This window comes from Rutidosis leptorrhynchoides, chromosome 6, assembly GCF_046630445.1.
Source record: "Rutidosis leptorrhynchoides isolate AG116_Rl617_1_P2 chromosome 6, CSIRO_AGI_Rlap_v1, whole genome shotgun sequence".
Lineage (NCBI taxonomy): Eukaryota > Viridiplantae > Streptophyta > Magnoliopsida > Asterales > Asteraceae > Rutidosis > Rutidosis leptorrhynchoides.
This window is the reverse complement of record NC_092338.1, coordinates 68457963-68472377: the sequence shown is the minus strand read 5'-3', so window position 1 is coordinate 68472377 and position 14415 is coordinate 68457963. Positions and strand designations below refer to the sequence as shown.

At 33.9% G+C, this 14415-nt stretch overlaps 1 protein-coding gene across 1 annotated transcript; it reads right to left on the bottom strand.

The window, feature by feature from the left end:
• Positions 1–634: 634 nt before the first annotated feature.
• Positions 635–3145, bottom strand: LOC139855470 (uncharacterized). The gene is made up of 2 exons (XM_071844696.1): positions 2983–3145; positions 635–1926 (listed from the first exon to the last, which is right to left on the bottom strand). The coding sequence occupies exon 2, from the start codon at positions 1886–1888 to the stop codon at positions 806–808; it is 1083 nt and encodes a 360-aa protein (XP_071700797.1). The 5' UTR covers positions 1889–1926; positions 2983–3145; the 3' UTR covers positions 635–805.
• Between the last annotated feature and the right edge of the window lie 11270 nt (positions 3146–14415).

The window sequence follows — 14415 nt, the reverse complement described above, 5'->3', positions numbered from 1 at the left end:
GAGTTAAATTGAGATGCAATTTATGGTTCAACACCTAGATGATCTAGACAATTAGATAATTGATTTCAAGTGATTGTGTCATTGATTTAATTGGTAATTGAAAGGGTTGTTAACTACATGATCGCGTAACTATTTCAAGTGATTGTTATAGTTAGGATTTTACGTGAGTTTAGTCCAAATCAAGTGTCATTAGTTTGTATCAAATATAGTTTAATCTTTTGAAGAAGGTTTATATGAGTTTACTAGCTTTAATTGATTTGAACTTTGTAAGAAGTCATACAACTATATTAAGGACATAACAATCGGTAATAACTGCAAGAACAATCCATATCGATAGTGAATCATTCAAGTAGACACCGTTTTCTCTTTATTGTTAATTCGTTTCATTTGCTTCACGTTAATTGCGTGAATTAAAATATAATTCAAACCACTTTTATCAAACTCCTAGGATAATTACTAGTTTTTAAAGTCTTGATTAAACTGCTCTCTGTGAAACGAACTGGTCAAATTACTTATAGGTTACTACATGAGCAGGTTATAGTTGCCTGTAATTGTGTGATAATTGTTAAGTTTTTAGCTAGTTATTTTAAGATACGATTTCACATACCAATATTCAATAGGGTTAAAAGGACCATTGATGATTAGATCAATCTCAAATATTTCTACACTCAACAATAATCCCCAGTGTCTACAAACATTCCTCAACAAGTGTTACTAACATTTGATGCAATAAACTATTACTACACAAACTGTTACTGGTCGGGACTAGTATCTCTTCATGTTAGGTACCCCCAAAAGATAAATGTCACTCAGGCGAACGTTGACAACCACCAGGAAGAAGAAACTTAAACTTGTCTGCATTTTCTATCAAGTAACCTGAAAGATGAACCGCAGAAGCTGAACGAGGAATGGGCCCCATCTTTCCTATTAAGTTCTTGAAACTATATTCTTCAGGTAACATATCGTAAAGATCATCTCCATTACAAATCTTTTTCTGTATCGTCGAGTAATCCAAGTACTCTTTTTTCTTCACACGATCAGCGTGACTGTATGCAGTCATTTTTGTGACGAACTCACTCAGGTACCGAAAGCAAAAGCTGCAATGCCATCCAGCATCAGCAAGAATAATATCTGTCTGTCGTGAATGTTTATACTGGGTCCACCGACTATATATATGCGCAGTCGCTCGCCAGCTGTCGTAATCAATCGGGAACTCGAACGAGTAAACATAGTTTCTCATTTGAAGATGTAAAATAGTAGGTACACCATTACATGATTGAAGAAGTTTAACTGTATGTGCACTTGGAATCTCATCAGTATCTGAAACGATCAAAAGATCGCCATCTGATATTCCTGACCGTCGGATCAACTCATTCATCATGCTCCGGTGATGCGATTCTATCAGAAACGGGTCGACCCGAACGCCGGACGGTATTTCAAGAGGAAGGATACCGTAAACGATTTTGTCCTCGGCAAAGGCGAAACGTGCACGATTTAAATCGAAGTTGAGTGGTTTAGGGTTACCGGTGAAGGTCATGTTTGATTCTAGGATGATGAATTTGGTGACGTAAGGGTAAAGTTCACGCCACCTGAGTTCAAGAAGGTCCAGTTCGTTGTTGAATAGGATTGCATCATAAATGTTGTTTGGTTCTGAACTTAACGACCATCCATGAAGGTTACAGAGGTTTTTTAACGAGGCGTTTTCTGCATAATAATGTGGTATGTACTCGAATGGAATTGGTGGTGTGTCCCAAAGTGGTCGTAGGAATGAAGTTATGTTTTGGGTGTGATCGAAGATGACGATAAAAGAAACTGCTACAAGTACTAAAACTGCAAGAAACATGTACTTTGTAATCCTTCGTCTGGTAACGTACGCACGTGATTCCATGTTTTCGAAGACAATAATCAGGACTGGCACCTTATGATCTGCAAAACAAGAGAATTACATGGTTTGAGCCTTAGATATTCAAAAAGCAAAGGTTTTGATCACAAACTTCTATTTTTCTCAATAAAAAAAGGGTTGAATTTGCACAAGGAGATTAAAAGATAAAGATCTTGAGCACAAGTCACAACACTATAAAAATTAGTGTTGAATTGCACAGAGGAATTAAAAAGCTGAGATCTTGATGTCAAAATCAATGTTAAGTTGCACAGAGGAATCAAAAAGCTAAGATCTTGATGACAAATTATATGTGTCAGTAGCAAAATCAACGTTCAATTGCACAGAGGAATCAAAAAGCTAAGATCTTGATAAATACTTAAAATTCCCACTAACACAATTGAATGCTGAACTTGCACAACAGACGGATCAAAAAGCAAAGATCATGATCACACACCTATATGTTTCAGTGTTTCACTATCAAGATTATAGGTTGGATTTGCCCCCGAAACGCGATGTGCGGAAGGCACCCTTGGGTGGAATTCAAGGGTTAAGGGGCAACCTTGTGCGCAATGCTGCACCCCACCGGAGTGACCACCTCTCGCTTAGAGAAGTAGGTCACTGACACATTAGCTACAACACAAGGTTATTATGATCCCAATTACACAATATCTATGGCAGATTTTGGGTTTCATGAGTAGAACTTAGTATTACTTTCTTTGAATTATTTCTTTGTTCAGTATTCAGATCTCTACTTTCTGCAGCAGCAGGTTCCTTCACAACTTCAGCTCTTTAATAATCAGAGTCCAGATCTGAAGTTTAGTTAGCTTCTAAATGTCACAGTTAATTTAATCCCTCAGCAGAACTAATTTAATCCCTTATTTATCTCTAACAATTATCAAAATTATCAAATGTATTAAAGCTGAGTCAACAAATTAAATGCCAGTATGCCACAGTATCCAACTTCCAAACAGGGGGACAACATTTCAGCTAAAATTACTAAAAACAACAAAACAATTTCATCAAAATTGAAAGAAACCGTATGAATTAAAGATTCATAGACAAGTGAGAAGATTCAATAAATTAATTTGACATAAACATACCTTATATCGTTGTAGACCTACTCAAAATCATCACCAGAAATAAATAAACAAACAATGAGAGATCTTCAATCTTCAAAGATACCTCGTACATAAAAATATGGTTGTATAAATAAATACATACAGTGTATATCCGTTTATATTTTATATTTTATACATTTAACAAAACTACAGTCAAATTGACTTGAGTGACTGTAGTTATGTTTCGCTACAACTATGAGGTTTCTAGTAGTTATACAGATCCAATGAAATTAAGACACGTGTATATTTGCTGGACCATGGTAATACGATGGACTACGGTGTAGGGTATCTTTGGCTTTCTAGATCTTATCGTTGCTTTAATTAACGTGCAATTAACCGTCAAATCGTGGAGGTAAAATGTCACCGCTCCCCAATATGATGTTAGGCCACTTGCAATCGTCCAGTTCTTTCACATACATTTTCACTGTCACATCAGCGTCACATCGGCACAAACTCTTTAACATTCATTTCACATTCCTTGCACTAAACACTCACTATCATACACTTCATTTCAAACTTTAACCAATTTAAAATTATTATTTAAATACAATAAATAAATACAAATAACATTTTATTAAATAAAATAAAAACATTACATTATTAAAAGTTAAAAACATTACATAATTAAAATAAAAAAGACAATACATAAATAAAAAAACACAATAAATAACGCTAATTGTTTCGAACAATATAATCATCCGGCAGTGTCCAAATGTGTTCGATCAAATTGTTGCGAAGGACATGATGCGCTCTTTTATCTCGCATCTCTCGATCCACCCGATCTTGGAGCTCAACTTTCTCCGTCCAAGTACGTCGCGGCATGTTTTTTCGATCGCGGAGATAATCCTCTTCGAGGTCGCATATGTTGCGCTCTTTGTCTTCGGTGATCATGTTGTGAAGTATAACACAAGTGTACATGATTCGACGTATTTTATTGATACTAAAAGGTCTTGCTGGGTGTTTTAGTATTGCCCAACGACCTTGAAGAACACCAAAAGCTCGTTCCACATCTTTTCTCGCGGCTTCTTAAAAACGTTTAAACTTTACATTTTTTTAGCTCAATTGGACATTTAAACGACTTGACAAGTGTTGCCCATTCTGGGTATATGCCATCTACCAAGTAATACCCTTTTGTAAATTGGTTCCCGTTGATAGTGTAATGGACCTCCGGAGCTCGACCATCCAATAAATCTTCGAACAAATCCGATTCATTAAGAACATTAATATCATTGTTCGAACCCGCTGGACCAAAGAAAGTGTAGTGACCCGAACTTTTCCATGTTTATATATATTAAATGAAATTGATATTTATATGATTAAGTGTTTCCAGCATGTTAAGCAATCAAACTTGTTAAGACTTGATTAATTGAAATAGGTTTTATATAGACAATTGACCACCCAAGTTGACCGGTGATTCACAAACGTTAAAACTTGTAAAAACTATATGATGTCATATATATGGATATATATATATAGTTAACATGGTATTATGATAAGTAAACATATCATTAAATATATTAACAATGAACTACATATGTAAAAACAAGACTACTAACTTAAGGATTTCGAAACGAGGCATATATGTAACGATTATCGTTGTAACGACATTTAATTGTATATATATCATATTAAGATATATTAATACATCATAATATCATGATAATGTAATAATTTAACATCTCATTAATTTTCATCAACAAGTCTACTCGTATGCACCCGTATTCGTACTCGTACAATACCCAGCTTCTACATGTATTTACTATTGGTATATACACTCTAATGATCAGCTCTTAGCAGCCCTTGTGAGTCACCTAACACATGTGGGAACCATTATTTGGCAACTAGCATGAAATATCTAACAAAACAACAAAGTAATGGAGCCTATATTGACTCCATTTTCACGCCACACTTCATCTACCACAAACACAATTTGATTTCCATTTTTATGCATCAAATTACTCTCTCTCTCAATTACTCTCTTAGTGTTCTAAGTGTTCTTCATCATTTCCTTCATAATCTAGCTCAATCTAGGTAACCTAGATCAACATACAAAACAACTACTCAAGAACACACCAACAACACTTTCAAGTTTGCTAGCTTACTTTCAATCTTGCAAATCCATTTCAAGTGATCATCCAATCTCAAGAAATCTTTCTTATTTACAGTCAGATATCTTTCTAATTCAAGGTAATACTCATACTCAAACTTTGATTCAATTTCTATAACTATAACAATCTTATTTCGAGAGGAAATCTTACTTGAACTTGTTTTCGTGTCATGATTTTGCTTCAAGAACTCTCAAGCCATCCAAGGATCCTTTGAAGCTAGATCTATTTTTCTCATTTCCAGTAGGTTTATCCACAAAACCTGAGGTAGTAATGATGTTCATAACATCATTCGATTCATATATATAAAACTACCTTATTCGAAGGTTTAAACTTGAAATCACTAGAACATAGTTTAGTTAATTCTAAACTTGTTCGCAAACAAAAGTTAATCCTTCTAACTTGACTTTTAAAATCAACTAGACACATGTTCTATATCTATATGATATGCTAACTTAATGATTTAAAACCGAAAAATACGAAAAACATCGTAAAACCGGTATACGCCGTCGTAGTAACACCGCAGGCTGTTTTGGGTTAGTTAATTAAAAACTATGATAAACTTTGATTTAAAAGTTGTTCTTCTGGGAAAATGATTTTTCTTATGAACATGAAACTATCCAAAAATCATGGTTAAACTCAAAGTGGAAGTATGTTTTCCAAAATGGTCATCTAGACGTCGTTCTTTCGACTGAAATGACTACCTTTACAAAAATGACTTGTAACATGTATTTCCGACTATAAACTTATACTTTTTCTGTTTAGATTTATAAACTTAAGTTCAATATGAAACCATAGCAACTTGAAACACTCAAAACGGATTTAAAACGAAGAAGTTATGGGTAAAACAAGATTGGATATTTTTTGCTTGTTGTAGCTACGTGAAAATTGGTAACAAATCTATATTAATCATATCCTAGCTAACTTATATTGTATTATACATGTATTCTAATATATTATGTAATCTTGGGATACCATAGACACGTATGCAAATGTTTTGACATATCATATCGACCAATCTATATATATTATTTGGAACAACCATAGACACTCTATATGCAGTAATGTTGGAGTTAGCTATACAGGGTTGAGGTTGATTCTAAATATATATATACTTTGAGTTGTGATCTAGCCTGAGACGTGTATACACTGGGTCGTGGATTAATTCAAGATAATATATATCGATTTATTTCTGTACATCTAACTATGGACAACTAGTTGTAGGTTACTAACGAGGACAGCTGACTTAATAAACTTAAAACAGTAAAACGTATTAAAAATGTTGTAAATATATTTTGAACATACTTTGATATATATGTACATATTTGTTATAGGTTCGTGAATCGACCAGTGGCCAAGTCTTACTTTCCGACGAAGTAAAAATCTGTGAAAGTGAGTTATAGTCCCACTTTTAAAAATCTAATATTTTGGGATGAGAATACATGCAATTTTATAAATGTTTTACGAAATAGACACAAGTAAATGAAACTACATTATATGGGTGAATGATCGAAGCTGAATATGCCCCTTTTTAGCTTGGTAGCCTAAGAATTTGGGAACAGACCCCCAAATTGACGCGAATCCTAAAGATAGATCTATCGGGCCCAACAAGCCTCATTCTGAAATTTGGAATGCTTTAGTACTTCGATTTTATCATGTCCGATGGGTGTCCCGGAATGATGGGGATATTCTATATTAATGTCGGTTATCAGGTGTTCACCATATGAATGAATTTTATCTCTATGTATGGGATGTATATTGAAATATGAAATCTTGTGGTCTATTATTATGATTTGATAATATATAGGTTAAACCTATAACTCACCAACATTTTTTGTTGATGTTTTAAGCATGTTTATTCTCAGGTGATTATTAAGAGCTTCCGCTGTTGCATACTAAAATAAGGACAAGATTTGGAGTCCATGCTTGTATGATATTATGTAAAAACTGCATTCAAAAACTTATTTTTGATGTAATATATTCTTATTGAAAACCATTATGTAATGGTCATGTGTAAACGGTATATTTTAAATTACCATTATTTGATAATCTACGTAATGTTTTTAAACCTTTATCGATAAAATAAAGGTTATGGTTGTTTTAAAAATGAATGCAGTCTTTGAAAAACGTCTCATATAGAGGTCAAAACCTCGCGACAAAATCAATTAATATGGAATGTTTATAATCAATATGAACGGGACATTTCAGTTGGTATCCGAGCGTTGGTTTTTGAGAACCAGAAATTTGCATTAGTGTGTCTTATCGAGTTTGTTAGGATACATTAATGAGTCTGGACTTCGACCGTGTTTTCTTTAAAAATGATTGCTTAACACTTTTGTTGGAAACTATATATTATTAACATGTAAATATTATGTGATATATTAACCTCTTAATGTGTTTGATATTGTGTGATAGATGTCTACCACTAGTACAAATCCCATCGACTCACCTAATAAGAATGAAGAGTCGAATATAATTTGGGAAGATTCACAAATTCCCGAAGAGGAACCGGAAGAAGAGGAACCGGAAGAGGAGGAACCGGAAGAGGAGGAACCGGAAGAGGAGGAACCAGAATAAGAAGAGGTTCCGGAGGAAGAAATATTGATACCTACAGTAAATCAATTAAATAAAAGAAAATCATCAACCAACGGACCAAAGTTAAAAATGGTCAATGGTGTTTCCGCCGAGGAAGCAAAATATTGGGAAGATTATCAATTTTTCGATGAATCGGATCCTGATGAGGATTCCGATGATGTTATAGAAATTACCTCAACCCAATTTAATATAGCAAAAGAAAATAATAAGGGAAAAGGTGTAAAAATAGAGAAACCTGATTCCAACCCCGATGAACTTTATATGTATCGGCAACGTCCGTATTTCCTAAATTGTAACAATAACCCGGGAACCTCTAAACCACCAGGTTTTTCTAAACCATTGTGGAAAACGACGGCTCGTATTAAAGAAACACCATATATCCCTAGAAAATTAGGAAAATGAACCAAGTCCGAAGAAGAAGAAACCAGTGATTCAGATTAGAGGGTTGTAATCATGTTGTGTATTATATGTATTGTAGTGTGCTTGTACTTTTATGTTCTATGTAAAAATTGCTTGTATTGTTTGTTAATTATCTTTTACGAATCTAATCCTTGTATATTTTACAGTATAAAAACAAAATGGACGTTAAGGGTAGACAACCGAATATTTTAGAAGACCTACCAGAGGATATGATTGAGGAAATCTTGTCTAGAGTCGGTCGGAATTCATCAGCACATTTAGTTATGGCGAAATTAACTTGTCAAACATTTGAAAGACTTTCCAGAAATGCCTTAGTTTTTAAAAGGCTTTCCTTTGATAGGTGGGGTATATCACATTGGGGAGACTGTAAGTTACGGCGTGTTTTCTTTAAAGCGTTAAATGCGGGGAACCCAAGTGCAATTTTACGCTACGGGTTAAGAACCTATTTTGACTCAACATATCCCAACAAAGGATTTCGTGAGTTAGAAAGAGCTTCTAACATGTAACATAAAGAAGCATGTTATACTTACGGGTTAGTGATGTTCGCTTCTTACCAAAGTGAGAAAAATAATATCGGGTTACAACTTTTAAATAAAACCTTCCCGCAAGTGACGGATTCAGTAGTTGGGGTGAGAAACAAGGTTTTTAGATTATTGCGAAGCTGTTGGACATTACGAAACCCTCGTCCTTTTGACGACATTACAACATGCTACCTAGCCAATGGTCATAATGGTTACTTTCCACAAGACCAAGGATGGGAAGTCGTCTTAGTAAAACCTGAATGCATGACTTGTTTCTGGACTTATGAATTACGTGTCTTTATTTCTTTTGCTGAACAACTTGCGTATTAACTAGAATTGCCTTTATAGCTGCTGAGTAGCAAAGATATTATGTGCTATATTTCATCCTATATGTATAGTAGTGGTATTGTAAGTTTGTAAAATATTGTATAAAGGTTTGAACGCGAAATATTATTGTAATAAGTTTTTCATATAGAAGCGTAGTAGTTGAGTTGTATAGTAGCTAGTAAGTATGAACTTAACGGGTAGGTACTACCCGAGTTAAAACTATAAAATGCTAATATGAAGAAAAAACTATTATAAATAAGTTCATATAATGCTACGAGATAATATTGACTACTCTTAAATTCTATATGATTAACTCAATTCTTTTGGCTATTTTTGAAGGAAATGGCACCGGCGACTCGTCAGAATTTGAACATGAGTGAGGAAGACTTCCGTGTCTTCCTTGCAGCAAACATAGCCGCAGTACAGGTTGCGATGCAAAATAACAATAACTATGGATCTAGCAGTGGAACTAATTCCACAAGAAATCGTGTAGAATGCTCCTACAAAGAATTCACTGCCTGCAAACCTTTGGAATTTGATGGAATTGAAGGACTAATTGGATTGAAACGGTGGATCAAGAAAGTCGAATCGGTGTTTGCCATAAGTAAGTGTACTGAAGAGGACAAAGTTAAGTACGCTACGCATACCTTCACAGGTACTGCGTTAACGTCGTGGAACACCTATCTTGAACAGGTAGGACAAAATGCTGCTTACGCATTACCGTGATCGGCATTCAAGCAATTGATGAATGAGCAGTACCGTCCAAGAAATGAAGTCAATAAGCTCAAGGTAGAGCTTAGAGAGTTATGAACACAAGGGTTCGACATTACCACATATGAACGACGATTCACAGAGTTGTGCCTATTATGTCCAGGAACGTTCGAAGATGAAGAAGATAGGATCGACGCATTTATAAAAGGGTTACCAGTAAGGATTCAAGAAGATGTGAGTTCACACGAGCCCGCTTCCATACAAAAGGCAAGTCGAATGGCTCATAAACTCATAAATCAGATTGAGGGAAGAATTAAAGAGCAGGCGGCCGAAGAAGCCAACACGAAACAACTCAAGAGAAAGTGGGAAGAAACTAGTGACAAGGGTCACCAATACAACAACAACAACAACAACAACAACAACAACAATTACAACCACAATCGCAACAACTATCCCAACAACCGCAACAACAATCGTAACAATAACCGTAATCCCAACAATAACTACAACAAACGTTCCAAAAACAACAACAACTATAACAACCGTTCCAACAACAATAACAATCCCAACAACAACCTCAATAACAACAACGTCAACAAAAACCAAAAATGCCAAAGGTGTGAAGAGTACCACCAGAATGGGTTCTGTAGTGACCCGAACTTTTCCATGTTTATATATATTAATTGAGATTGATATTTACATGATTAAATGTTTCCAACATGTTAAGCAATCAAACTTGTTAAGACTTGATTAATTGAAATAGGTTTCATATAGACAATTGACCACCCAAGTTGACCGGTGATTCACGAACGTTAAAACTTGTAAAAAAAACTATATGATGACATATATATGGTTATATATATAGTTAACATGATATTATGATAAGTAAACATATCATTAATTATATTAACAATGAACTACATATGTAAAAACAAGACTACTAACTTAATGATTTTGAAACGAGACATATATGTAACGTTTATCGTTGTAACGACATTTAATGTATATATATCATATTAAGAGATATTCGTACATCATAATATCATGATAATATAATAATTTAAAATCTCTTTTGATATTATAAACATTGGGTTAACAACATTTAACAAGATCGTTAACCTAAAGGTTTCAAAACAACACTTACATGTAACGACTAACGATGACTTAACGACTCAGTTAAAATGTATATACATGTAGTGTTTTAATATGTATTTATGCACTTTTGAAAGACTTCAATAAACTTATCAAAATACTTCTACTTAACAAAAATGCTTACAATTACATTCTCGTTCAGTTTCATCAACAATTCTACTCGTATGCACCCGTATTCGTACTCGTACAATACACAGCTTTTAGATATATGTACTATTGGTATATACACTCCAATGATCAGCTATTAGCAGCCCATGTGAGTCACCTAACACATGTGGGAACCATCATTTAGCAACTAGCATGAAATATCTCATAAGATTACAAAAATATGAGTAATCATTCATGACTTATTTACATGAAAACAAAATTACATATCCTTTATATCTAATCCATACACCAACGACCAAAAACACCTACAAACACTTTCATTCTTCAATTTTCTTCATCTAATTGAACTCTCTCAAGTTCTATCTTCAAGTTCTAAGTGTTCTTCATAAATTCCAAAAGTTCTAGTTTCATAAAATCAAGAATACTTTCAAGTTTGCTAGCTCACTTCCAATCTTGTAAGGTGATCATCCAACCTCAAGAAATCTTTGTTTCTTACAGTAGGTTATCATTCTAATACAAGGTAATAATCATATTCAAACTTTGGTTCAATTTCTATAACTATAACAATCTTATTTCAAGTGATGATCTTACTTGAACTTGTTTTCGTGTCATGATTTTGCTTCAAGAACTTTGAGCCATCCAAGGATCCATTGAAGCTAGATCCATTTTTCTCTTTTCCAGTAGGTTCATCCAAGGAACTTAAGGTAGTAATGATGTTCATAACATCATTCGATTCATACATATAAAGCTATCTTATTCGAAGGTTTAAACTTGTAATCACTAGAACATAGTTTAGTTAATTCTAAACTTGTTCGCAAACAAAAGTTAATCCTTCTAACTTGACTTTTAAAATCAACTAAACACATGTTCTATATCTATATGATATGCTAACTTAATGATTTAAAACCTGGAAACACGAAAAACACCGTAAAACCGGATTTACGCCGTCGTAGTAACACCGCGGGCTGTTTTGGGTTAGTTAATTAAAAACTATGATAAACTTTGATTTAAAAGTTGTTATTCTGAGAAAATGATTTTTATTATGAACATGAAACTATATCCAAAAATTATGGTTAAACTCAAAGTGGAAGTATGTTTTCTAAAATGGTCATCTAGACGTCGTTCTTTCGACTGAAATGACTACCTTTACAAAAACGACTTGTAACTTATTTTTCCGACTAGAAACCTATACTTTTTTTGTTTAGATTCATAAAATAGAGTTCAATATGAAACCATAGCAATTTGATTCACTCAAAACGGATTTAAAATGAAGAAGTTATGGGTAAAACAAGATTGGATAATTTTTCTCATTTTAGCTACGTGAAAATTGGTAACAAATCTATTCCAACCATAACTTAATCAACTTGTATTATATATTATGTAATCTTGAGATACCATAGACACGTATACAATGTTTCGACCTATCATGTCGACACATCTATATATATTTCGGAACAACCATAGACACTCTATATGTGAATGTTGGAGTTAGCTATACAGGGTTGAGGTTGATTCTAAAATATATATAGTTTGAGTTGTGATCAATACTGAGATACGTATACACTGGGTCGTGGATTGATTCAAGATAATATTTATCGATTTATTTCTGTACATCTAATTGTGGACAACTAGTTGTAGGTTACTAACGAGGACAGCTGACTTAATAAACTTAAAACATCAAAATATATTAAAAGTGTTGTAAATATATTTTGAACATACTTTGATATATATGTATATATTGTTATAGGTTCGTGAATCAACCAGTGGCCAAGTCTTACTTCCCGACGAAGTAAAAATCTGTGAAAGTGAGTTATAGTCCCACTTTTAAAATCTAATATTTTTGGGATGAGAATACATGCAGGTTTTATAAATGATTTACAAAATAGACACAAGTACGTGAAACTACATTCTATGGTTGAATTATCGAAATCGAATATGCCCCTTTTTATTAAGTCTGGTAATCTAAGAATTAGGGAACAGACACCCTAATTGACGCGAATCCTAAAGATAGATCTATTGGGCCTAACAAACCCCATCCAAAGTACCGGATGCTTTAGTACTTCGAAATTTATATCATATCCGAAGGGTGTCCCGGAATGATGGGGATATTCTTATATATGCATCTTGTTATTGTCGGTTACCAGGTGTTCACCATATGAATGATTTTTATCTCTATGTATGGGATGTGTATTGAAATATGAAATCTTGTGGTCTATTGTTACGATTTGATATATATAGGTTAAACCTATAACTCACCAACATTTTTGTTGACGTTTTAAGCATGTTTATTCTCAGGTGATTATTAAGAGCTTCCGCTGTCGCATACTTAAATAAGGACAAGATTTGGAGTCCATGCTTGTATGATATTGTGTAAAAACTGCATTCAAGAAACTTATTTTGTTGTAACATATTTGTATTGTAAACCATTATGTAATGGTCGTGTGTAAACAGGATATTTTAGATTATCATTATTTGATAATCTACGTAAAGCTTTTTAAACCTTTATTGATGAAATAAAGGTTATGGTTTGTTTAAAAATGAATGCAGTCTTTGAAAAACGTCTCATATAGAGGTCAAAACCTCGCAACGAAATCAATTAATATGGAACGTTTTTAATCAATAAGAACGGGACATTTCAGTTGGTATCCGAGCGATGGTCTTAGAGAACCAGAATTTTGCATTAGTGTGTCTTATCTAGTTTGTTAGGATGCATTAGTGAGTCTGGACTTCGACCGTGTTTACTTGAAAAATGATTGCTTAACAAATTTTGTTGGAAACTATATATTTTTAACATGTGAATATTATGTGATATATTAATCTCTTAACGCGTTTGATATTATGTGATAGATGTCTACCTCTAGAACAAGTCCCATTGACTCACCTAATAATAATGAAGAGTCAAATGTAAATTGGAATGATTTGTGGACTGATTCACAAGTTCCCGAAGAGGAACCGGAAGAAGAGTCGGAACCGGAAGAAGAATCGGAACCGGAAGAAGAATCGGAACCGGATGAAGAAATAGAACCGGTGGGGGAAATAATAAAACGGTTAAGTAAAAGAAAATCCTCAACCAACCGACCAAAGTTAATTATGGTCAATGGTGTTTCCGCCAAGGAAGCAAAATATTGGGAGGATTACCAATTCTCCGATGAATCGGATTTCGACGAGAATTCCGATGATGTTATAGAAATTACCCCAACTGAATTTAAAAAGGCAAAAGAAAATAATAAGGGAAAGGGCATAAAAATAGAGAAATCTAATTCCAACCCCGATGAACTTTATATGTATCGTCAACCCCCGAAGTCCTTAAGTTGTAACAATGACCCGGGAACCTCTAAACCACCAGGTTTTTCTAAACCAATGTGGACAACGACGGCTCGTATTAGGGGAACATCATATATCCCTAGAAACTTGGCAAAACGAACAAAAATCGAAGAAGAAGAAACGAACGAGTCGGAATAAGATAGTTGTATTCG